This window comes from Prinia subflava, chromosome 4, assembly GCF_021018805.1.
Source record: "Prinia subflava isolate CZ2003 ecotype Zambia chromosome 4, Cam_Psub_1.2, whole genome shotgun sequence".
Lineage (NCBI taxonomy): Eukaryota > Metazoa > Chordata > Aves > Passeriformes > Cisticolidae > Prinia > Prinia subflava.
This window is the reverse complement of record NC_086250.1, coordinates 43968486-43995471: the sequence shown is the minus strand read 5'-3', so window position 1 is coordinate 43995471 and position 26986 is coordinate 43968486. Positions and strand designations below refer to the sequence as shown.

Below are 26986 nucleotides of genomic sequence, written 5' to 3'. Positions count from 1 at the left end.
GTGCAAGTCTGCATGGGAGCATTTCAGACCTAGGTCTAATTATCCCAGTTTACCTTACAGTAAAGGTGAGCAGCAGTCACCAAGGACATAACTTAGAAGCACACTCAAACACTTTCTCAGTCCACGACAATTTTATCCACAGTGAACCTTTCTCTGTAGGGGCTTTTTGGTCTCCCTGTGGTTCAAAGCAGTCTCAAGTTCATCGGACCCTAATTCCTCTGTTCCTTTCTGAAGGCACTGGCTTTACAGCTATCATCATAAAACTGGTTTGTCTTTCCTTCTAGTATGTGAAAATCAGTAACAATGTAGTTGGTAGAGGGTGCTGAAACACGTGAATGTACTTAATTTATGTCAGTCTTTTGACTGCAGAACATACATTCATCAGAGGAGCTCTGTGGCTACAGTCATGGCAACTGGTATTTAAAACCCAGTACGAGTAAATCACAGCAGATAAAAAAATCTGATGTATCACTGCAGCTCAGGAGTGACATTTGACCTTCATACTACTGTTCTGACACTGAAGTTAATAATGCAGTTTTGTGCCTTAAAGCAGCAGATCACAACACTTATTTCCTGTTTGGCAAAGGATTGATAAAAACAAGATAACTTTCAAAAAAAAATTTATACTGTAAATCTGTACAACCAAAGTCCAAGTGCTGACATAACTGTGCTCAGCAAATCCAGCTTTTAACAACGTTATATGAGGTCCACAGAGGAGCTAGCTGGCCTCTCATGTTCACAGGCTCACAGTCATTCACATGCAGTAAAACCGTGGTCATGCCTGATACAGACTGCAAAAATCTGCACTGTGGTACAATTTAAAATCCAAGAGCCAGGCCTAGAAGGAAATTAGCAGCCTCTTCTTAGGTATCAGGGAAGCTCCTCTGCCTAACACTAGGAACATATTTTCAAGATCCACATTCAGACCCATATGGAGGATCTTCTATTGGTGGGATGAGAAAAGCCTCTTGTGTTCCTGAGGCTGCTGGGTTGGGCAGAGAGATCTGTGTCAGCAGCACAGCCTGAGAACATGGAAGTCTGCAACTCAGTTAACAAAGCCAGTACTGAGTCTCAGCCTTTCCTCCTATTCCTTCTTGTATTCTGAATTACATTAGCATTGATAAGTTGCCAGAACAAACAGAGAAGTACCCAGCCAGTATAAGTATCTGCTTTGTTTGCAGCCTCTGAAGAGATGAGGTTTTTAACTGTGGTTTGCATTTTAAGGTAACCGAACTCTCCGCAGTCCCAGGATCCCAATAAATGTCCTTCATAATACTCCACAGCCAGTAACTAGAGTCTCAAAATGGCACACACAGGAAATACTCAGATCCCCTACAACCATGCTGAAGACCATCCATCAGGTCAAATCTTTGAAATCCAAGTAGCACGTTGCTGGTTTTAACCTAGGTGTCACTGGTATCTGTCATGTCACTCCCTTACACCAGCTGCACTACACCTTTCACCCCTGCACTGTGTCTGTTATGAGGCTGTTCAAACATCTGCCGGGCATTTTGCATATTTGTGTTCTCCTCATTCTTTCTAAAACTAGCATGCATACCGTATTTGAAGAAAACCCAAATACTACTTGATCCTTCACAAAGAAAAGATTGGTACTGTAAATATATTTGTTTATTTGTACAGGGTGCTATTTCTCATTTACCAGGTTTTCACAGTATGGACTGAAGGGAAGCTTCTCCTTTATATAGTACAAAATCAGAGAAATCAAGGCTGTATGTTTCATGGGCCTAAATCTTAATTGAATCAGACTATTTTAGACATAATTCAAGATATGCAAGTACACTTTTAGGGCTTTTTAAAAAGCTTGATCAGCATTTTCAGGTAAAGAATGTTTTATCTGGCATACTGATATGCCAGATAAAAAAATCTAGCCTTATTCTAACTTTGGAGTAAGAATACTGACAGAAAGTGTTACGAGATTCAGAGGACCTTGGAATGGTTTAAGTTTTTACAGGCTATAGTGAAACCAGAACTTGCTGAATTTAAAACACCTGTAATATTACAGCTGTGAAACCAGTTCTGTATGAGCCTTGCTTGATCTTTGCCTCAGTAAAACAGCCTCAGATGTATTCTGTTCAGTACATCAGTTCAGTTTTGACAGTAGTTCATATTTTGTGCTTGCAACACCATGAACTGAAAGAATTTCCCAAGGAGCATTCTGAATTGCATCTCTCATCTCCAAAAATGTTCCTTCTAGCACTGATGCTTCATTGACTTGCAGTAAATGAATAGGAGCAGCTGGGAAGGCGCCCTTTCGATTAAAGGTGAATTAAAAAACCCCCACCACCCCTATCATACAGATTTCCTCCAAAACAGAAAGCACTGATGAATATATGCACATATATATACCAGCACCTTTATGGTACTCTGGAAATAGCTGCAATGCCATCTCACAGCTGCCTGGGCTATGAACCCTTGCTGGTCCTTCAGGCAGGAGCTGGTCAAACAGGGCAGTATTTCAACACCAAATTCATCCCCACGTGTACATAATCTGTCTGTTCTCTTGCCCACCAAAGGTTTCTTGCAGAATCTCAGTTGGTTCTGGGATTTCAATTGCAAGACAGGAATAAACTCCTCTCATTACTGACCAGTGTATAACACATGTTCAAGGGCTGTCTGAGGGTAAGTATTGAGGCAACTTACACTAATGAAGATTTGTAAATGCAGAAAGAGGTAGTTTCTTAATTCTTCTGTAATTTGGCTTTTTTCTTTAAATCAAGCAGAGGAAATCACATACAAGGAATGCCACATAATGCAAGACTAGGGTTGCACATTTGGCCACTGGGAAGGCAGGGCATGCACAAGGCAAGACAAAACTCACCTGACTGTGCACAAATGTTATGATACAAGCATCATCATTGCAATCTCAAGTGTTTTAGCTGCAAATGTATCTAAATTTGACTTCCCAGATAATACAATGTAACAAGGGGAATAGTAGATCATTTATCAAAAGGTAAAACATTAAATAACAATTTACTCCATAGCAATTGCACAGCTTTTTGAAAGATGTACAATACAGTTCAAAAGATGTGGAGTTCAAGGCAAGAATAATCAGAAACACTCAAGGCCAGTAAGAAAAGCCAGACTAGCCTATCATAATCTTTCGCCTATAAAATGTATGAATGCCAGAAAGAAAATAGCCCCTATAAAACCATAATGTTCTCCAAAAAGTTTTGCCTGTAGCATATAAAACATCTTTAGTCTCTCTTCTCAACAAAGACATCCATAATCTTATGAAAAAGAAAATGAATGTTATGTTCCCATTATGAGCTATAAAGATTTGCAAATAAAACAAAGAAAGATAGACCTGAATGCATAGACTAATCTCCTTAAATTGGATTAAGCAAGCAAATAATTTTAAGTAGCTTTAATAATATTCGAGGCTACTTGTATTACACAGAATGCTGTCCTGTCTTTGATACAGATATATGCTAATATGCCCTTACTGGCACCAGTTTAAACAGCAGTAAGTCAGGGATAATGCTACTGTGGTATGTCATCTCCATAAGTAATTTTCTGAACTGGCTGTAGTAGCAATTTTTCCAGTTATGTGTCTGTTGCTTAGTGCATTTTGGCTACAATTCTTCACACTGTCATTGCAGTTTTGAACTACAAAAGAGTCTACCAACAGCCAAAAAAAGACACTGCAATTCAGAGCTAAAAATGCTAGTAGATTCATGCATGGGCAAAAAGACAGTGAATTGCACTTTTCAGTACACACTCTAATCAGAGTTACTTAAACACAGAATATTTTATAAAGTAGGTTGTTTGCCTTTTAATATTGCATACTTTACCAAGGTTATCAGTTGACCCGTGACCATACTATTTAAAGCTAATTGAATACTGACATAGGTGAAGACAGATGGAGAAAACACACCAAAAATGTCCATATTAATGTATTGTGTTATTTAATGAATTTCTAAAAGAACCCAAAACCGCTTACTGTATGGAGAGAAACAGAGTTCTTCTAATCTCATGCACAGAAAAAATTATTTGGTCTGACTACAATAATGAGAGATAAAAGTGATTCTCTGTTAGTGTGTTTTTAACGAGCATCACATACAGTGCAGATGTATAAATCAGAGCACAAATTCAGCTTCATGCTCTTCACTTCATTTTACTTACCATCAGTTCCTATTTACTTTTAAGGTCAGTACAAGACTGGAAAAGACACAAGAAAAGACTTAATATTGAAGAATATTTCTTAAGTCATTAGTTGTTTGTAATTTTAATGGTGTTAGACTTTAGCATATTTTTGAAGCATAAACTAGTTAGCTTTACAATGTTCAAATATTGTTAATCTTAAAAGACTGCTCGTTTGAAGCCTGCACCCTCCCACTCCATTTACAAACTGCCCCTACTCCCTTACACTTGATGCTTTGTTTGCAGTGTCTTGGTCAGGATACAAATAGAGTGGGCTCTGCAATGAATTTGCTCTTGGAGGTGGTTGTGTACTAATCAGTCTTTCAGAATTTCCTGGGGAATGCTCCCTCCACCTTGGACTTGCTCGCTCTTCAGACATTTCCCACACAGATGGGCATGGGGAGGTAAAATTCATGGTGGATCGTGAGAGGTAGTTCTCCTGAAGACCTTCTTCTTGGAGGCACCTGTTAGAAAGCACTTCTTTTTCTTTGGAGTTTCGCCACTTCATCCTTCGATTCTGAAACCAAATTTTCACCTGTTTGCAAAGTTAATGAGAGTTTATTATCATTCTTTGCTTTAAACAACTTTGCCCTAACAAGTGGGTTTTTTTCTTTCCATCCTTAGTTTGACATTCCTTCCTTATTCGTTGTTACACCAGAGATCCAGTGAAGGCAGCTGACTGACATTATCTGAGGCTTTTCCCATCACTATTTACTACACCTGAACAAATATTCTCCACTTGCTCCACCTGCAACAGGAGATTACTTAGCTTGGACAGCCTAATAGCTAGGGATAGAAGAGTTTCCTACAGCAACACCCTTCTAGACAGAATTCCCAGAGAAGATTTGTATCATCATGAAGAAAACTAAGTGGTATTACTGGTGCTGTGAAGGCCTCTACTAAACAGAGGCTGTAAGAAGCATGATTGTCCCTTTCACAAACAGAGGTAAAATCAGCTTGGCCATACAGCTTCAAAAAGTGTGTTCTGACATAGGACACCAGAGTGAGGATTTAAAGACATTTTGTCTGCCTGACTACAGTTTTCCAGGAGTTGCCTAGAACCCATGTGATTTTGAGATAAAATCAACTTTTCAAAAACTTTGAGTTGCAACTCTTAAACACAAGCATTCAAAAGCATTTATGAAATGCTTGGGAAAGCTTGGGGGAATATACAACCAGGAACTGGTTTTACATGAAGAGAAGAAAGGTGAAGGTGATCAATCAAATTATTCAGATTATGTTCTCTTTTCCCTTAAAAACTTGCATTTGGGTCTAGTATTCAGATACTCTATATGAAGACAAAAGGGCTTTGGTTTCAAAGGTCTGAGAATCATTGTCTTATATGACAGGTACTATTCCTCAAGCACAACTGGTCAGAAAATTGAAGAAGTAACTTTAACAGCAACTTCTCTTCCTTTCATGAGGGGAATAAAAACAAGAGAAGAATATCATCAGGTCTGTCACTACCATGAAATTATATTCTTGTAGTACTAGATGTTATCTGTGTATCACTACATTATTTTTTACAACCCCAAGCTCTCTTGAATAACAAGAGCACAGAAAATAATTGCAAGGAGATAACTGTAATATTAGGAATTTGACTACATTTTGGGAATTTTTTTAGGCAGCACAGTGGTGAGTCCAATTGCACATTTCCATTGAAATAGTTTTCCTGCAGAGATTACAGTTCTGTACATCACACTGAGAAACAGCACACTCTGCTTGTTTTTGTTTACTGTTGCAGTGCTTGCAATGGTGTCAGAATCATCAAGTTGCAAGGAACTACCACAGACCAAACTGTGCAAACTGGAGCCAACTGCCAACTTGTATCGAATTGTTGAGAGCCTTTTCAAGTTCTGAAAATCTCCAAGATAAAGATGATGAGAGCTCTCATCACCATTCCCAGGCTTTTCTGTCCCTCAGACAGCTTCTGCACAGATATCTTAAGTGCTTTCACTCCCTACTGCATGCAAAGAAACAAAATCATACGGTTACCTCTCAGTATTTCAACTGCAATCTAGAGCGATGCATCTACTCCTTCAAAATCCCACCTGTCAGCAACTACCAAGTTCATTTTATGGTGTTACATGCCCTTACAATTTTTTTTTCCAGTTTCTTTCACATTTTGTGCTCTTCGAGCCAGACACTTTTCCTTTGTTTTTATCTGCAGATAGGTGAGGCCCCCAAAATTCCAGATTGGGTTACTGCTGCTCAGCACCACTATCAATGTAGCTGTTCAGTCAGAAAAGCTCACTGGAGGCATTAGACCCTCAGCTAAATTCTAAAACCCTGCAGTAGACCAACTGAGACTCATGCAAAAAATCCCATGAAATATGAATTGGTAAGTAAAGTGGGAGTGTTTTACAAGGTCACCCTGCAAAGTGTTTCTTCCTATGGTATCTCTCAGCTCTGAAAATCTCTTTCTTTGTGCAGTCAAGTGTCTTTCTGTAGGAATGGTTGCCTGTCTCTTGGGGCAGAGCAGTTCCAGAGGAAGTGCTGTTGGCTGCCTTGTCCCTAGTTGTTCATCTGTGAGTGCAAAGGGCACTCAGTGGAATGAAAGAATGATGCACTCATTTTTTTTTCCACTGCCTTTAGAGCAGTGGAAAAGGGAGTTGGAAATGAAACACAGAAGTCATGTTTCTTTGTGTGAAAATGGAGCCATCACTTTTTGAAAGTATACAGACAGGAAATAAATCAGGAAACTGTTCAAGTATTCCCTGGTTTAAACTGCCATTGATTTGCTTTGGTCTTTGCAGGTAAAAGAGCTCAGGGCTGCCCCTGCACTGTTCAGTTTTCCTCCTTTAAAGCCATTTTAAAGATTTTTCCCAAAAAGGACATTCCTTACCTGAGACTCCTTTAGACCCAGGTTAAGGGCCAGTTTCTTTCTGTCTGTTTTACTAATATACTTCTGCTTCTGGAACATTTTCTCCAAAGCTTTCCTCTGGTCTTCAGAAAAGACAGCTCTTCTTAATATGCCTCTTCGGGATTTGGAGTTAGACTCCTGGGTCAGAAGAGGCAGCACACTTTCCTCCCCTAGTGGAAATAGATGAGAGTTTCCCATAACACCTAGCACATATCAGAGAAATATTCTGTTCACTACAATACTTGTAGACTCTTGTCCCACTTTTGATTTGCTGGTGTTACGAGTGTGTTGTAATGCTTCAGTCATGTTCATTAAGGATTAAATCCTCACTTGGATCTAGAGGTGTTGTCAGTAGACAAGAGTCTCCCTCTGATGGTACAAAGTAAATCAGATGACTTCGTAGAGGAATATTAGGACAGAGCCCATGCTACTGCAAAATTCAAATACAGTCAGGGAGGAACTCCACTTTTCTTTGCCCATCATCACCACTGAGTAAACTGCAACAAGTTTTCCTATGAGTTTATTTATTCCTTGTGTGCAATGTAAAATTACATAAAAGTGGTCTGTAATACTGATTTAAATAAACTAAGTAGGTTTTCCTAAGTTGTTTTGTTTTGGTTTTTTTTCTTTTTTTCTTTTTTTTTTTTTTTTTTTCTCATGAAAGGCTTTTGAAGTGAAGTATTTCTCAGAAAATCCCTTGTCATTCTCTTAGTTATTCTGGAGCTGCAGCAATTTCGTTATTAGAGGATTTGGAGAGTACTTGGACTTACTCCTTTCAGCCTGGTTTCTAATTCTTTGACATCTCATAGCAAGTCCTGGGAGGGCAGTTTCCAGTGAATCCAATCACATCCCCTTGATGCACATCTAGAGGGAGCCCTACCCTGGAAAAGAGCCTCAAAGCTGGGAGACAGAGCTGCAGTGAAGAAGGGCTCACACAAAGAGCACAGAAACCACAAGATAAATCTCTCATGTTCCTCACACCCGATAAAACCTAAAGCCATAGTGCTTTCCCATGCTCCCTCTCCCCTAGGAAGGTATGGTGTATGAGAAGCAGCCCTTAGTGAGGCTTCATATGCTTTCAGTGCTCCCAGCTTCCACAAATACAGGAAGCAGAAGCGGGGACCAGTTGAATAGGGCCCATCATCAAACACGTCATGTGATAATTAGGAAGATACAAGCAGGCCAGGAAACAGCTGCACTATGGCTCAGAAACCTGTGCCATGGCTATACAGCCACTGACACCTACAGTCTTGCTGTAGGAGTGGCAACTCAGATGCAAGCTGCCCTCCTGTTGTCCACCTTCTCATGTTCAAGGGCCTAGATTGCCCTCCCAGCTTACAGTTACAGCAGCTGCAAAGGTGTTTGGCTGCTCAATTCCTACAAAGGATCTGATCATTTTCATATTGAAACCAAAGGCAAATTCCCCCTGAAAAGCAGGTTGTCTCAAATACTAAACATTTTTTTGTGAAAAAGTCTATCTATTCTAGTCAGCTGTAATGGGGTGGGAGAAAATTAAATACATTTTTTCAAATGATATAGTGCTCTTGAAAATACTAATGAAATCCAGATGCAGCTTCAACAAACTGTTCTTGGGGCTAAACCACATTTCAACTTCTGTCTATTATACATATATACACATGGGTATATGTATCTTTAAACACCCACAGAAAAACAAACATACATATACTGAGGATATTGTAGTATAATGATGAGAAACTGAAGTGTATATCTCTATGTCTTGCAAGGTTGACTAAATACTTTTGCAGCCATGTGTTACTGGTTTGATATTACATATACTACCCCTGCATTCTGCTTCCAGCTTTAACCAGTAGAGTATCAGAAGCTGAGCTAATGTACAATGATTATTCCCTAAAATATGACTACCTCTGTGAAACATTACTTTTCTTGAACTTTTCACATCAAGAAATCAAGACCTTTATATTTGTTCCTCATAACAGTGTGGTAAAAAATAATTATTATGATTTACAATGTTACAGTATAAATAATCCTTGATTTATATATGTATTTCAATTTTCATTTCAAATTTCATATATCTAAGACCAGATACAAAAATCAGAACCCACTGCTAATGTCTTGGTATTTATTACACTGTAATACACAGTCAGATTTCATCCAAACCAAAATGAACAATTTGCAGAACAAAAGTGGAAATACCACAGTGGCGGTTTCCACAAAGGTTGATTTCTCTCTGGGGACTGCAGAGCCCCTTTATAACCCCCAGTGCATGCTCCAATCACACCCACAAAACTGGGGGCAAGTTGGGAGCCTTCCTTCCTCAAGCATGTTTTCCCTCTTTCTTGCTCAAACTTAGTGAATGTATGTACCTTTTTCCAGGTAGCCTCTGAGTAGATTCTGCTGCACAGTCAGCCATTCTCAGGTTTACTGGAATGTACAGCCCAGCAGCAGCAGAACTGGTACCTTCTCTCATCCCCACTGTGGATGAGAGACACCAGCAAGGGAAGAGGCGTAACAGGGCTGGTCCTTGCCTGCTGGCCTCCGTTCCACAATGGAGTTGTCAGCCAAGGACAGAGGACGCCAAATTATGTGACCCCTTAAAATTTGTCTTGCCTGGCTGGTTGTTAACAGTCAATCAGCAAGGAAACAACCTCCTGCTGGAGCCTCAAGGCACTAATTAATTCCTGTACAGGCAGTACATAGGGTCCAGCTTAACACCTATATTAGACTAACTTAATAGTAAGCCATCTTTACACTCTAAGGCACAATATGTGATGAATTTTAAAAGATTAACTAAACAAAATTTAATGATGAGCAGAATGCTCAGAAGCCTTAACAAACAGCCTATGGATCAAAAAATCTGAAACCTACCATCGGGTAGCCCAGAGAATTTCTTGAAAAATTAGCCATATTCTAAAATACACTCCAACTGTTAAACAAACACTAAATTTCAGTTTGTGGATTATAGGATTTTTAAGTGCAGCAGGATAGGCAGTCATTTATATATTTCAACAATTCCAGCAAAATTAAATATGTCAGTTTGCAGCTCATCACTCTGAACATGCAGCAGAAGGTTTAGTGTTCTGCTGACATAAATGTGACCATCTATTTCCTATGTTGCTGGTTTGATTTTTGTTAAGTCCTCCCTTTGTATCCTAATATAGAGTGATAAATGTCCTCTTAATCTGTGGAACAATCTTCATTTGCCTTCATGGCAGAGACCACCTTGAAGGAGCAAGTAAAAGCTTTAGTCATGGTTTCCATTTTTTCATTAGAATTCAATACATTCTAGTTAAATGGACAATTAATAGGTCACTTCCAAAATAGTAGTGTATCAGTCCTGGTTAATAAACAATCCCCACAGTTGATAATGGGCCTATGTATTCAGCAAGTCCCTGTATACACTCAGCTCATCCACTAAATCCCTTTTCAGGTAGACAGGGTTATATGGGAAGATGAGCTAGAATGAGTCTATAAAAGTCAGTTTCATTCACTGCTTTATTTTTCAGTCAAGTGCTTTAAATGGTGTCCAGAAAATCTCTTGGAATGTGAGACAGGAGAAAAGACTGGCACATAGAGTATTGCTTTATGGCCATACAAAAGGGCAACTGACCCTTGCCCAGGCCTTTTCAATGTGAAATGGTTCCTAAAGTTCATCTGCACAGTGAAAAATTGTGGTGAGGTCGCGTGTGGATGAGTAAAGTGAAAGTGGTGATTGGTCATGGTGCTGTCAGCCATTGTGGGAGAGCCGAGGCCATGTAAAACGCTCTGTGGGAAAGTGTCAGCCCCCTAAAGAGGTGCTCAGAAACTTGCAGCTCATTAAACTGCCAGCATTTGCTGCCTCACTTGTCAAGAATCATTCAACTTAGCAACTGCCCTTCTGAAACAATTCATAAAAAGCATGCACTTTAGTCAGGAATGGTTTGAATGCAACAGTGATAGAAAAGTATATGCCAAAGCATGTATAAGCTCCAGCTTTCATTTGGATTTGACAAGCAATTTGTGCTTTCTTTTTTTCCATTTTGAAGAAAAAGGAAATGTTCCTTCTGTTTGTGTTCCTGAGCCATAAGCACAAAATCATGACTGTCCACTCTTAAACTATGGCATGCAATCTTCCCAATCAAGGCTAAATCCAGTTTTGGATTAAATGGAAGTGTGTTCCAGTTCTTAATCCTGAATGGATAGCATACACTGGTCAAAATTCTCTTCAACATACTTCTTCATTTTACATTATGATTAAAAAAGAGAAACAAAGTCAACGTGCACACATTTGACTTTACAAAAAGAATGATTGTTGTATTTAAATAATGCTAAAGCTTCCTGAATCATAATTTACCCCTAACAAACATTAAAATGCAGCACACATTTTACCATCCTCCAGCTCTTTTCTTATTTGCAAATGTTTATTGACACTGATTTTTAAGAGTTACTGATTTTAAAGAATTGTTTCTAGCAAACTGAAAACAAGGCACTTTCCTAGGTTAGCTCTGTCTGGGTGTCTCAATGCCATTAGAAACCTCTCACAATTGCTCAGTGTACTTAAGTTTGATAAATCTTTGGAAACCCTCTGAATAGGATTGCTGTGATTTTACTAAGGAATTAGCTGCTGCCATTGCATCACCAATTAGTTTTCCAGAACACATTAAATCCTGCTGCTTTGGTTTACAGAATAACTCAAGCATTACTGATGAAGCATAAAAACTTACTTGGAAAAGCAGTGGGGGATGCAGGGTGCTGACAGGACCCACCACAGCATGCTGAGTAGAATGGCGGGGCTCGGAGAAAAAAGTGTTTGGAAAGAGCTGCAAAGAAAGCACAGATCTAATTGATTATCCATTGAGCTTAGGTGATATTCATAACAACAGTCCTCCAAAAAGTCAGTGTGTAAAAGTCCTGCCCCACAAGTTCTTTTCCCTTTTTTCAAGATGGTGATATTTTTAAGGCAAACAATGATAAACCAAGTAATTGCTCTTTAATTTAGCAAGGTTATTTTACATGTGTAGCTTAGCAATATTATGCAAAACTCTCTCTATAAGAATTAAGCTCTCCAGACTAGAAATTTCTTTCTGTAATTGTTGTAATTATGGGAGCTTTCCTGGATATTTGCATTGAACACATTGTTTCAATAATATGTTTTTGAAATAATGAGTATAATGAATCTGAAAGTTATTTAAAATTACTGTAGAAAGCATGGTATCTTAGAAAAAAAAAATCTGCTGGTACTCTAATGCTGTTAATAGCACTCAAACCAATAATGTCCTCAACAAGAAATCTTTGTGAATAAAATTGATAAAAAGCCATGAGATGAAACAGCTGAGCTCTACAGGCACATACTAAAGGGCCTGATTCTGTTACTCTGAGTGAAAAAGTACTCTGAATTTAAATAAACCACTTGCTGAAAGCTCTGCATGATACAACAAAAAAATCTGCAAAATCAACTCACAGAATTAGGTAATATTTGGTACATTTTTAATGGCATTTTTTAATCGAAGTCTCTCATATGTAAAAAGTGCTTCCAAATCATGGAAAGGTCTTCATCATCCCTTAATTTTTTTCTACAAGGCTCATGGGCTTTTCCATTAAAATTAATTACCTATCATTTTCTGCTTGCACTAGTGAACTATGAAACCTGGAATATTTTTTTGTTTTGAAAAAAGATACATCCTGCTTGCTAGAACTGTACACATATAAAATGTGAATAGCATCAAAACATCCATGTCACTTTCTTGTTTTGGTTTAGGCAGAAAGTAAGTGACTCTCGAGCCTGTACTGCAGTTGCCCAAATCTCCAGAAAAAAAACCCCATTAAGTAAAAAAAAGTAACTGCACCCTTAGATTAAAAAAAAAATAAGAAATCAACAATCAGAAAGAAAGGTAAATAGATAAATGCATCTAAGTCATGCTGCTAATTTTTAAAAGTTTTTCAACTGGAATTAAAATAAAGATCACTCAAAATTAGGTTGCTGAGTATGTATTAGGACCTCAAAATAAGTTTTCTGACCCTTAAATTTGCTGTTATCCCAGAGGAAAAAAAACCTATGGCTGTAAAAGTCTAATTCTAAACATTTTTTAAAGTATTAACTTGAAACTGCTAGCTGATAGGCATTTTGCTGGTACAGCTTTCTATGGAAATGTTGCTGTTTCTAATGAAATACAAATTAATTGCCTGATTTTGAGGCATATACTTGCAAAACATTTACAAAAAAGAATGATTTACACCAGACATTAGTATTCTAAAGCTTCTTTTCCACACAAGACCATCAAATGTGGAACCACATCCTTAGAAACTTAAAATAGCCAAGAACATGCAGCCAAATACCACCTATCCCATGTATCCAACGGGTTTCAATGCAACTGGTGAAGTGTGTAAGCTGGAAAGGATTTGTCCGACTCAAGAAGCACAGGAGCTCTAGAACATAAATATCATAAATACCATGTCCAAACTCCTGGACATGAGAGCTCGTCATTGACAGGATGTTTTATCCTCTGCAATTCCCAGACTTCCAGTGGAAGGAGCTTTTCCTCCCTTCCTTAGGAGGCACATTCCTCACGCTTTTACCAAATTTCCCTTACAGTCAGGTCAAACTCTCACTTCTGAAAAGAGAATACAGAAGATGCCACATTCCATTCCTTTGCTTTCTTCTTCAAATGTTTTGGATATTCCTTGGCTGCCAAAATGTTCTATTCCCTCCAATCACTGCTCCAGCATATTATTCATGCCATGCAATTTTTGTCAGACGTGTTGTCCTGTCCTCAATATTCCCTCTTACAGTTTCCTAACTCTGTCCAGTCCCTTGGTCTGTTTTGATAACATGGAGTTCATAATGGTATGTGATAAAAGCAGAAAACATCTGGATAAACCAAAATGGAACAAGCCATTGATTCAGATAGACAGCATGCTCCTGCAAGTAACAACAGGAATAGGAAAGGACAGTTTCTTCCATTCACTACATCTCTCAACAAGTAAGCTGCAAGCATAAAGGTCTGAAGATGGATCAGAGTAAAAGCTTAAAGCAAACTCTTTGCTTAAGCAAACTCCAAACAATATATTTCCATGGAAGCTGCTGACAATGATTTAGTACACTAGCAAAGTACCACAACACAAACAGAAGACATCTTGACCCTGATTCTGCTCAGGTTGATGGAAATCATGAGTCTGGCTCCCCTGGGCGTTTTACTTAATTCCTTCAACCAACTGTTGCTTCTTCTGCCTGCAGGCACATATCTCTTTGAAGCAGAATATGGGCTTAAGAAATAAGATGCAGGTGATATCCTCCCGTAACTCTGAACAAAGAGGTTTCTGAGCTCACTTCTCAAGATTTTGTCTACATCCTGGGGAACAAACAACGCCATGATGTCTCTCTGTGCCTGTAGCCAACATCTAAGTCCAGTTCACAACCTTTTTTAATGTGCTACAGCTACAGTGATGCACAGGTGAATTCTACACTATGTATATGAAACTACATCCCTACATCTACTGAAGCTGTTCCACTCAAACCAATGTGCAGAAGTTTTGCAGAGTTACATCAGTAAAAAAACCTGACATAATACAGATACTCAACTCTGTCTTGGGAGTTCTACAGAGAAAAATGTTAATGCTTCAATATAACATATCCAGTATATTTTTATCTGTGATAAAAACAACAGAGTTCACATTAAGTGGCTTCCACTGCCTGCATGTTCATTAACATAATTAAAATTGTCCAGAGAAAAATCATATACTTGATACACATGTATTTCAGAATTTACTGAAATTGCACCTGTAGAAATGGCATAATACCTATCAGTTTTGAGAACAATATAGAAGAAGCACTACCTATTATTTTCTTTTCATATATATCAGAACAACTCTACTAATATCTGTTGATCAAGGGACCTAAAGCAAACACTCTGCTGTTCACATAAGGCTGAAAATTGCTAAGTGTCAGAATATTAATTCTGCCAATTTTTGGCCAGAATGAGGTACACAGTAACCAAAAGGCAGCTATCGTTCCCAAAAATGTATAGGAATCTAAAGCAGGGGCCAATTCTTAGTAATTTGTATTCAGGACACTTAAGTATTTTTTCTGCTTTACATCTTTATTTCATGAAAGCCGAGATTGTATGGAACTAAGCATTTCACAAAAGTCAGTCTTTACAGGTTTAGCTTCACATATGGATAAAAAGTTTCAAAGTATGATAGGAGTGCCTTTTGGCACTTTAAAAACTGTACTATATGCCTTACACAAAAAGGTATTGGATCATATATAAAAAAGTATTAAATACCTAGGGGTTTTTTTTCCACAAAACAAATTCCTTTGACACTGGTGCTGTATGCAAAATTTTAGTAATAATGTTCACTACATGTACCTTTGTGAATAGAAATCATTTTACAGACAATAAAGTAATACTAAACATATGAACCGACCTCAAGCTTATCTAGTGCTAAAACTCAGAAAGCAGTTCAGATACGGATATTTCACCTGCTCTGAAAATATTCTAAATTCAAAAGCCCTTCCATTATAGAAAGTCATACTGACAATGGGATCAGAAGTTTTCTTTCCAACTATCAACCATTTTGAGAGTAAGGTTCCTAAATACAGTTCAGTTACGCAACTTTGAAAATGGCTTATTATTAAGGACACTGTTTACTCTTCCTAATTCTACTGCTGTGAAATAACTCAGTAAAGTGTGTAGGCTATCAGCCATGGGGAAAGTGAAAAGGGGTGAAGGAAAAATGGCTATTGAGGGAAAGTGAAACGGATAGTAAACTTCTGGTATTATCCATACAGGCTCTTTCACTGCATATGCTGCTACTCCGTTGGGGGTTTTTAAAGATAACTGATAAAAATATAGTATCAACCTGTGAAGACAGCTAGAACACCTCCAAAATACTTTTTCAGAAAACTGCCTAGAGCCAGCTAAAAAAACTAAGAACAGGGCCAGAGAGACCTCAAGCTGCAAAAATACTTTGATTCTCCAAGTATTGCTAAGTCCACATGAACTGCTTTCCACCATGATGCCTAGGGTTCCAGCCCTGACAGAAAGCTTAAATATATTATCAGTAAAATGATCACATTTCATCTGACAATCTTGGATGGTTTGTGCCCATAACATAGGCACAACTGCAATTTCCTACCTACATCCATTCTTGGCAATGTTAAAGCAGGCTTTTGCAAAGCTGCAGGGAAGTTTCATGTTGTGAAGAGCTCCATGAAAACAGCCCAGCAGCAGCTCTGCCAGCTCAGTGATCCAGCTAAGCTGCATTTCTGCTCCTGAATTGCAAGCCCTGGACCTCATATTGAGTTATGGCTCTTTCCCTAGCAGTTACTGTCTTTAGAGCACAATGTTCCAGCAGCAGTTGTGCAACCCCAAAGCATTTCAGCTGAAGAGGAGCCTCCAGCTGCGAGAACAAAGCAGCAGCCACTGCCATATCCCACCCAAAAGCAACTGCCATCACATGGAACTGGAAAAACTTACTGCAAGAGCCTGTGGTGCAGGACCCCTCAGAACTGGTTTTCCTGCACTCCCAAAGTTACCACTTGCTTCCTATTTATTCTTGTAAAACACAGCCACATGGATGCTCAAATGAAGTCAAGCTAAAAGGGTAAAGCAGAGCAGCATTCACAGACTGGTTTTTGAAAACTGCCAAATATTCACAGAAAGGGTTTTAAAGTGATATATATTTATTTTTAAATTCTACACAAAATGTGGATGCGAGAAGTAGGCTTGCATTTTTACGTTGTGTCATGGTGGGGCTTTCAAAAATTGGCAGAGCAGCCCCCAAAATGGGCTTGAAATGTGCTAATAGCATAACCATCACTTAGATCTACAGCAAGGTAATGGCCAAGAGCATCACACTGCAGATTATCTGAAAACACATTAATCACTGTCAGTTTTCAGAGGCATGTTAATGCTTAATTATTATGTTGTAATTTGTTGTACATGGTTTTCACTGCCTGAGGAAATACACCAGCCTGAGGCTAGTGACAATACATGGTCAGATCTCACCTCTACAACCCAAAGCAACAACCAAACTCCACAATGTTTGCCAAAGACTCCATGGGTATCCTAGTGTCCAGAGTAAAAGTGGTTTCTACCCTCTCCATGCCTCGTACACAGCCTTGCTATTAAGAAGATGGGAGTCTACCTGGGGATTTACCAGCTGTTTTTCTGGCTTCCTCAGGATGCCCATGTTTTAGTGTGCCTCAGCACTTTATGATTATCAGTACTTGCCAAAACAGGCATCACTGTCAGTTCTCTGTCTAAAAGTTCGGTGTCTTGCCCGATTTCCTTGCCTGAGCCCCCTGCATGGTCAATGAGAAGAGGTAAGTAGCTCTACATAACAATTCATCACCTTAAAACAGATACAGAAGGTGTCTCATCCTCTGGAGGCATCTCTTGGTATTGAGCACAGATTAGACAAGACACTTACTTTTCATTAAACAGCTGAATTACTATGACATTCTTCTTATCCTTCATAGCTAACATCAAAAGAATACTATAACCTGTACAGCCATAAAGATTCTAAAATATGTAAAAGTTCAGCTAAAAAGTCATCAGTTATTTTCTTTGATTTTCAACATACTACAACTTGTTTAGAAATTATTTCCTCAAACATGGCAAAATTAGGGTCAGCTGCTGCAAGAGGACATTTCACTGGTTTTTCACTGTTGCAGCCCTAAATCAAAATCTTACAATAGGCCAAAATGCACCATTTATTCCTGTGGTATGCACTGATTAGCCAAAATTTTTTACCTGGAGCAGTCTTTACTTGTTGCAGTATTGCTAGCTCCGTGCAGACAGAAGTCTCAAGATAATATAAACAGTGTTAGAATAAAAAAAATAACACACGGTGAATTCTTTTTCCTTTTTTTCTTTTTTTTTTAACATAAGGGGTTTAGTATTTTTAGATTTGTACAAGGAAATACTTTTTCAAGTTGAAATTTGAGACATTCACATAGTCACAAGGAAGTAATATTTTCAACACACATTCAGAATACCTCAAGAGAATTATGTGCTACAACTGCAGACAAAAGCAGTCTCTCATGAAAAATTTTCGTAAGCTTTTCACCACAAAGCAAAGGCCACTTCTCCAAAGTGACAACTCACCTCAAAGAAACACAGTCCAGGTTACTGAAAATATTTAGTTGCATAATTTTGTAAATATAAGGGTCTATCTGACATTTGAAACAGCCTCCTACTGCTTCATATACCTGAAGTTGTTTTCATTTTGAAAAAAAAATACCTCCCCTTTCTGCAATGGGGTCATGATTGACCAAATGTATCATGTAAGACATCAGTTATTTTGCAGAGCTGCTTTATAAAAGAATGCAAAACACCTTCAGAGGGCAATGGAAGCAGAGAACTTGCCTTCTAAAATTTAGGAGGATTTCTTAACAGAAAAAAAAATACACAGTACAATAAAACCTGAAATCTGCACTTGAGTTTGCCTCGTGAGATTAATCCTTACTACAGTCATGTGTTTTCTAAAATCATGAGTAATATACTACAGGATTTCAGAAGACCACCTCTTTCTAGTGTACAAAATACATTTTATAGAAGTTAATTCACTAACTGTAGGCATGACTGATTCCATGGCTGCCCCTCAGTCAATTTCTTTTCTACAAACTCCATCACTTGTCTTCCTAATGCAGCTCTGATATCTTCTGGCAGTATCTGAATCTTGCCAAGGACCAAACTCAGGATCTTCCTTCTAAGAGACAGCACCACCAGATTAGCCAAAGGAAGGAGCAGTGTCCAGCAGTGCTCATACTCCTCACTGAGCACAGACTGCCAGACTAGGCTGGGTCGGCAAGTAGCTGGCACTAGTCTAGCTCTGGCAACCTCTCAATGAGGACAAGTTCGTCCTTTAAAAGCCATTTTGCAGCCACTCTTAAGATATGATGGGCATTCCAGACCAGTTCTATTAAATGGCTCATGAACATAACTGGAAATGGGAAACGTGCTGGACAGAGTCTGTGATTTCTAATACTTACAAAAACTTCTTTGTTTCCAAAGGCCAACTTTCAAAACAATTACGGTGTCTCAGTGCTCCCAGCAATCAGGGAATAAGAAAAGATGCCAAACAGATCCCCAAAATAAAGATGCTTTCTATCTCCAGAAAACAGCAACAAAACAAGAAAATTCTAACACCTGTCAGTCAACTTGTTGCCTGAGTTAGAGAGAGTCAAGACAAAACACTGGGCTCTTTTCTCTTATTTTACTGAAAGCTAGTGTTAGGTGTTGCCTGAGGAGACACCCTGGCTGCCAGTTGGCTTGAAATCAATAATTAATGAGCATTAATTCACTAAGAAGAGATCCAAAATGAAAGAAAAAATATCACTTAAATTTCAGTAATTTAATTATCTCCCGGTTGTCATAAAAAACACAAGATACTTTATTAAATATGGGAAACAGGATATGTTTGATTCAAGTATTACAGGATAGAACTCTTGTCATCACCTGAGAAGGAAAAGACTGACATAATTTTCCAGAGACTTAGCCTGCAAAAGACTTGCTTTAATTCCCTTGCAATGGTACCAGTTTTCTGTATTATCTTAGGTAAGTCACCTCATTTCTTTTTGCTCCAGCTTCTCCCCTACACAGTATAAATCTCTCCTATCTCACTGGCACATTGTGATGATAACTGCATCAAAATGTAAAGTACCCAAATGTTACAGAAAGAAAAGACACATCTATAAAACAAATGTATCTACATATGCATAAAGTACATCTATAGATGCTCACTATAAGTCAACTTTATATTCACTATATAGTTCTTCTGATTTCTTTTGTGTTACATGTGCTGTCCTTCATTCTGCTCTACTGTATTCTGATGCTTTAGGCAAAAATCCCCTAAGATAAACTTCTCGGCAGGTTTTACAATCGAATTCTCTCACTGTTTGTTTTGTTGCATTTTTCAACCTCCTTCCTCTGTTAATCTATAAAAATGCCAAAATTAAAGCAGAAAGCCAGAGTCTTTCCACATGACCATATTCAGGTTATAAAGCCCTTACTGTCAATCTCCCCCAGGGCAAATTACTTAACAAGAGCAGAGATATTCAGAAAAATTACTTCAGCTAGAAGAGTAACTTCACATTTCCCAAGGTCACTCAGCTCTAGTGCTAGCCAATGCTTCTGGAAACTAAGTCATGAGGAAATATATGGAAGGACCTCTTTACAGCATCCGTGCTACAAGACACAGCATCTCAGCATCATCTGGACAATTTTTATGTGTCAGAAAACACTGAAGAAAACTGTGAAGTCTCCTAATTTATCCAGAAAGTAACAATAGGCTTGGAGTCAAGGGATTAAAACTCAGATTAGCAAAACGAAACTAAGGACAGCACAGAGCAAAGGGGCTTCAAGCAAAGTGCAAGAAAGCCTGTAGGAATCCCAAGCCAGTATAAACTGGCATACAACTGCAGAAGGCTCATGAGTTTATCATACAGCAGTAATGTTCCTTCTGCTTTTCCTTCTTAAGTTTTATGTAACATGCTCTTTGTTCATGTTCTTCTTAAATTAAACCAAACTGATTTCAAGCACCTATGATGATTATTCAATTTTTAAAAAAGGTATGTGATGATGAAAAATGATCATTTAAATTTTTACAGACAACAAATATATTTATGTGTACCATGCTCATTAGATTATGTAATATTTAGGGTGTGACAGTTTTGGAGTACTTGTTCAGTTTTTTATTCATGGTAATTTTGTAGGAGATACACATAAAATACACATGCAGACAAGCACTTGAAATAGCCCATCTAATACTATGAAACTTGTAAATTATGAGAAGGAAACTTGCTGGTACAACTCAGTTGCTGAGGAGTTACAAGAAGAAAAATTACATGACCAGTTAGCCCAGATCAAGAATGCCATCCCACCTGGTCTCCTTTGCCACCATGAATAAGCGTCTTCCAATTTACAGGAAGAATACAGGATTTACATTCTTTAGTACTTTAATGGAGTGTTAAACGGTACCCTAAAATGGAGTGCTTTCTTCACGTCTTTCCTTTGTAGGTACTGTGGGTACATATAAAAAGATTCAGCTTATTCAGTTCTGTCCCTGGTGTGATCTTACACTTCCTTCTTTTCCAGAACTTTAGGTGAGCTCACCAGAATTTGGGACTACATGAGTAATACAGATTATTGTTTCCAAAAAGTCTGGCACTTTTTAAATTCTCTTTATTTTTTTTAATTAGAAATAAAAGAAAACTTGACTTATGCCAAGCTAGTTTATTAGGGGCTTTTAGTCCCTGCGTGATCTATAAAACACTTGCTAGAAAGACTTTTTGAAAAAAACTTGCTTTAACATTTTCAATAATCTTATTAAAGATTTTGAAAAAGATTTTCCAAAATGCATGTGATTTGGGGGTTCCAAATATGACTTTATGCTTTTTAAAAAAATCAGTAAATTAAAAAACCCTACCTAGCACAAATTCCTTAGTTAAAATATCTTCACTAGTCCCTGAAGGCTAAAATTTTTGTTCTGCCAAAATGCCCCCTTGCCCTATCACTGTATAAACAAGAAACATTATGCACAGCCTGACCAACCCATCCCTGCTCAAATGCAGTGTCTGGTCTGAAAGGTTTCCTTGGTACACGCCTACACGAGAGCCAAGAGACTCCTCTGAAACCACAAACTGGCTCAGCAAGACAGTTTCAATTTAATTCAAATTTATGAATGCTGAGACAACTAAGCATCCTCATCACTTTAAGACATACAAGTCAGATCAGAATCAACAGATCCCTGTTAGAATCTAAAAGTCATTGTTGAAAGTGTACAGCCACAGGAGAATTTTCTTTTAGGTGCATAATGAATGAGGAAACACTAGTATTTCTCCCTGCTCAAATCTAAGAGCCTGGTGCTTTTGCCAAGATCTGTGGGAGCTGTGGAATCAGAAACACCACAGGACTGCACTTCAAATCACTAGGCAGACCTACCACACTAAAATCACAACTACTACTATGGGTCGATCAAAAGAAGAAATAATCCTGGAAGCAAGCATTGCAAAACTTGACATTTGAGAACTTCTGTAGTAATGTACCTATAGCTTTTTAAAACAAATAAATGAAACCTCAGACAAACAAACTAACAACAACTAATAAAACCCCAAAAAATACCTCTAGCAAATAAAAGTGATGGAGCATCTGCTGTCTCTCTTTTCACAAATAAATATAGTATTTTCTCTAGAACTTTTTTTCAGGGTAAGGGCAAAGGGTAAGCAGAGATAATATTCATCGAATTGCAGGAAGATGATACTTGTCCTGTTCCCTGGCCTAGCCAATAGTTAGTTAAAACAAACATGTTTAAGTAACTGATATGCTTAAGATAACACTTACCTGAGAGGTCAGGAGCATTCAGAAACGTTAATTCGACTCTCTCCTGCCTACCTTTAAAGTACACACCGGTAAAGGATCAAATACTGCTTTGGATTTTGAAGAACAGTTTGCAGGATTTAATTGAAATAAAATTATGTTTGAAAAGAAAACAATTATGTCTGTTTTCAAAACAAGCCTTTCGGTTTCATATCTCAAAGTCTTAATTCAATAAATACAATTCTGCTTGTCTGATTATTATTTTAAACGCATTTAAAACTGTGTGACCATAAATAAAAATTCTTAAAATACCGCATAATATTGGAATCAATTTATGTATTCTAACAGAAAAGCAAAATACAATATAGATAGCGAGTCTAATACCGAGTTTAATGAATTGACTACAATCAGTTCCATGACTAACAGAAGGACACATTTCTTAAAACCTGTTGCTCATGCCCAGACAAAATGTATTCATACGAAAATCGACACATTCAAGACACAGAATGGGTTTAATAAACCTGTTTGTTTCCAATTCCACGGCACGGGTTCCTGCGGGCTCCAGGCAGCGCGCTGGCTCTCAGAGTGACATCGGGCCGAACGGCTGACAATGCACCTTTACACTGCCTTAAAACTTTTTATTTTCTTCCCCCGTCCCTGGTTTTGTCCAAACTTCCAGAAAACTGTCTGTTCTACATGGATTAAGTCTCCTTTTGCCAGAAGGAGCCGCGTCCTTCACGCCTTGCTGTCCCGCAAGGCAGGGCGCGTGGAGAAAGGGGCTGCTGCCTCCCGAGCTATCGCTGCTCAGGAGGATGGAACCGCTCGCCTTCCTCCCGAAACTTGGGAGTTTCAGACTTTCCCGGAGCGCCTGTTGGCGGCGAACCTTTCACCACCCCTGGAGGCTACGGGACATAAAGACCTGAAAGAACTGCGATTAGACGCGGCCATCGCAGGGCTCTGCCGCGCTCTCTGCACCCACAGGTGCGCAGGCCGGCCGCACCGCCGAGACCCTCAGCCGGAGCCCCCGGGACAGCCCCCGCCGCGCCCTGGCGGCACGGCACCCAGCGGGGCTCGGCGTCCCGCCGCCGCCCACGGGCTCCTCGGAGCGACCGCGCCTCTCCTGCCGCCGTCTCCGCCGTGCGGAGCGCGGGGCCGAGCCCGCGGGAAGCCCCTCGGTCCCGTCTGCCCGGCGGCGGGACGCGGGACGGGGCGCTCACCTGTGGCTGCCGGCGGGAAGACGCCGCCTCTCTCCGCCGCCGCGGCCCGCGCTGGCGGGCGGCCGCCGTCCGCCGCAGAGGGGTTGAGCACTTGGAAAGCCCATCTCGCCGGGAAGGGACCCCCGGAGGGGTTGATTTGTTCCGCCGCGGGGCACAGCTTGAGGGGCACGGGGTTGGCGGGGAGGGGACGGAGCTGAGCAGGGCTCGGCGCCCCGGCCCGTAGCAAGTTCTCGATGAGGAAACTTTTGCCCAGGTTGCCGAAGCCCGGCGCCGCCGGCAGGTTGAGGAGAGCCGAGGAGCCCACCAGGTCCCAGTAAAGGGCGCTGGGCAGCATAGCGAGGGCTTCTACCCTCCTCGCCCTGCCCTGCCCTGCCCTGCCCGGCCCGGCCGCCGCGGCCCCTCACTGGGCTGGGACGGGGCGCCGGGCTATGGGGCCGGGCGGGCTGGCGGGGCGCCTCCCCGAGGGCTGTGGGGAGCGGAGCGGAGAGCTCGGCGGGGCTGTCCGTGGAGACGCGGCGCCTCTCCGCCGGGCTGGAAGGTGTGTCCAAGCGCATTCATTATGTCAGCCGGGGAAGAGGAGTGATGGACACGGCCAACAATGCCGCCTTGCCCAGCAGCCCCCCGGGAGGGGGCAGGGCGGGGAGCCGAGGTGGCTGTCCCGCCGCGCCCGCCCCGACATGGCGGCGGGTCCGTCCCGCCGCGGGCTGCACCTGTGCGAGGGCACGCGAGGGGACGGGAAAGGCCGCTGGCCTCCGTCCCGGCGGGGAAGCGGCTCCGCTGCTGGCCGCGGAGAGATCATGCCGACCTAATGATCCCATGAGGTAATGGGAAGATAGTCATTAGCTCACTCCCTCTGGGGCATTTTTATCTGGCCTTTTTTTTTTTTTTTTTTTTTTTTTTTTTTTTTTTTTTTTTTTTAGTTACCCACACACAGTATACACGCTGGATTTTCAACATTTGTCTTAATAAATCTGATTAAGATCAGCACGGTACTGTTAATCATGTTTTCCTTGAGATGTGGGACGAAGCTTTGTGTGGTTATAAACATTCTTTGTCCGGAATAGCTCTAGTCCATTTCTACTTCCTAGCATGCATTCTTCTTTATTTGCTTACAAATCACGTAATGTAGCAAAGATGTCTCATTTTGCAGTTCAAACATGCATGCAGAAAGTTAAAATTGGATGCTGTTCCAAAGTCCTGAAAGTACCTCCCTGTTTTGCAGAGAAATCCTTTTATTTCTAAGCAGCTGTTCACCAGTCTAATCTTGAGGGTATTCCCTGCAAAATTCTCTGGAAGAGGTGCATCCCTTATTTTTGTATAGCACCAGAGGCATAAGCCTTGGACATCAGAGTGGTTCAAAGCTAAAACCAGCTGGACTAGTGGAATCATCTGTGCCCTCAGATGAGAAATGGGAAGGATGTCTTAACTGCTGTGGTACTAAGTAATACCTAGGGGAATATAAATTAGATGCTCATATATCCGAAGCTTTCCTGTACATCTTTGGGTAGGTTAGCCCTCCTAGAGTTTTGGCACTGAACTCCGTTGGTACTAAGATGCGGTGAATGGGAACCTAAGAGCTGAAAAGGCTGCTTCATGCCAGAGACCCATGTAGTCTGACCTTCTGTCTTACAGCAGTGGCTGTAAGCAGGAAGAAGTCCAAGATGAGCATGATAGTTTTGCCCTGATACATTCCCATAACTGGTTTTAGCTTAAACAATTTGCACAGCTTGACCACTTGTATTTGCAACTCTGAAGGCCTTCATCAAAAGATATTAATGCAAGTGTTTTACTTGTGAACATTTTGAGACTCTGGCATCTCGCTGTAGAATGGACAGAATCCAAGCTGTTGTGTCCCAGACTGTATCTGAATCTACTGTGCATTGTTGTAGTATAAGGTGCAGAAATTATGTTTCTAAGGGAAGGAAAAAAGTCTTCCCAGGAGGGCACCCACTTCTGAGCATTGCAAGTAGCTGCCTTTCCAATTACCCCTCATAAATTTATTCACACTTAAGGATTTATTCTGTCTTTCATTTCACTGATCAAATTCTCAGAGAATTCCCAAGGGTCCAAGACAGTGAAAATTGTAATTCAATACTTGGGAAGTGCAGTTAGTCCATCCAGATGTGCTGCATGAATAAAAGGTATTCACCAAGGAAATGATGGTTGTCAAAGACCATAACCTTCAAAGACAGACATGGGGTTTGGTTTCTTCCAAGGCTACTTTTGATGCCTGTGGCTATTAATGTGTTAATCTCAGCTGTGTAGTTCAGTAAAGTATGATCAGCGAGTTGCGCGTTTCTGTGAAATATAAATACAACACACAGAAATATAACACAACGCACTTCTGAGTTGGAAGGGACCCACAAATGTAGCATTTGACTGGATGGAAGAGAGTGATTGACCACATGATGAGTTAACAGTTCATGTCAGGCTGCATCTCTAGTTCCAGGGTTTAACCCATGCCTTGCAATGTGTGTTTAAGCAGTCCCTTTCTTCTCTCTGATTTTCATCTATCAGTGGCCTCTCACCCTTGTTCTGACTCTGCTGTCATAGCTGTACTAAAAAACTACTGGGAATCAAATCACAGGACTCCAGTTTTAAATAAGACAGGAAACATTATTTTTCAACAGACTCCAGTGGAGACCTCAACCTGATTGTGTGATGTTAAGCAAGGGTGGTAGAGCAGAATAGCAAAATGAAGTCATTAAACCAGAGCAGCTTCTGAGCACTTGGTCTCTGGGACACACAGCTGCATCTCTGCTGAGCAGTAGCTACCAAATTCCATCTGTCCTCTGGGCATGTGATAATTGAGTACAGTCAGGCCCAAGAGTTGTTACCTGTCAAAAGCTGGAGAGCATAGCACAGGAAAATATAGATTCCTTGCTCAGATCTGGAGTATGGAATGAATTGAGAGTGAAACAAGTGGTATCCCTAAAATTCAGACCCTTTCTGGTGAATGCAGCCTGGAATTGCAAGATAAATGGATCCTTAGCCATGGACCTGAAAACTTGTTTGGTGTGTATTTTCCAGATAGATTCAGAAAGTAGAGATGACATTCACATGGTATTCACATCAGTAACTCTCATTTCATTTGATTATGTGAACCTTGGAAAGTGCTTGCTCTGCATTTGGATTTTGTCAATTTATTAATCTACCCTAATCAGACTAAAGGAGAAGAAAGTTTGCCTTCACTGGGTATCTTGGCTTGTATCAAGTGTTTGGAAAACATGAAGATACACTTCTCAGGTTGCAAAACTTTAAAAATGGGGTACATGGAACATACATGAAATTCTCAGCACACAGTTAAGCCTTCTCTACTCTGAGTCCAGAGTACAGTCTAACTGACAGGGCAGACAATTTATGTAACATATCAAGCACAAGATCTGTGCAACCACATCAAAGTCTCCCTAATGATCTTTCTTCTACATCAGCTCTGGCCTTTCTCAGGTGCACTTCCATCCTTGAGC

General features: G+C 40.1%; 1 protein-coding gene across 1 annotated transcript; it reads right to left on the bottom strand.

The window, feature by feature from the left end:
* Positions 1–708: 708 nt before the first annotated feature.
* On the bottom strand, positions 709–24355 carry DBX2 (developing brain homeobox 2). The gene is made up of 4 exons (XM_063396594.1): positions 23520–24355; positions 11707–11802; positions 7007–7194; positions 709–4696 (listed from the first exon to the last, which is right to left on the bottom strand). Exons 1-4 carry the CDS (start codon positions 23851–23853, stop codon positions 4376–4378), a joined length of 939 nt encoding a protein of 312 aa, XP_063252664.1. The 5' UTR covers positions 23854–24355; the 3' UTR covers positions 709–4375.
* Positions 24356–26986: the final 2631 nt, after the last annotated feature.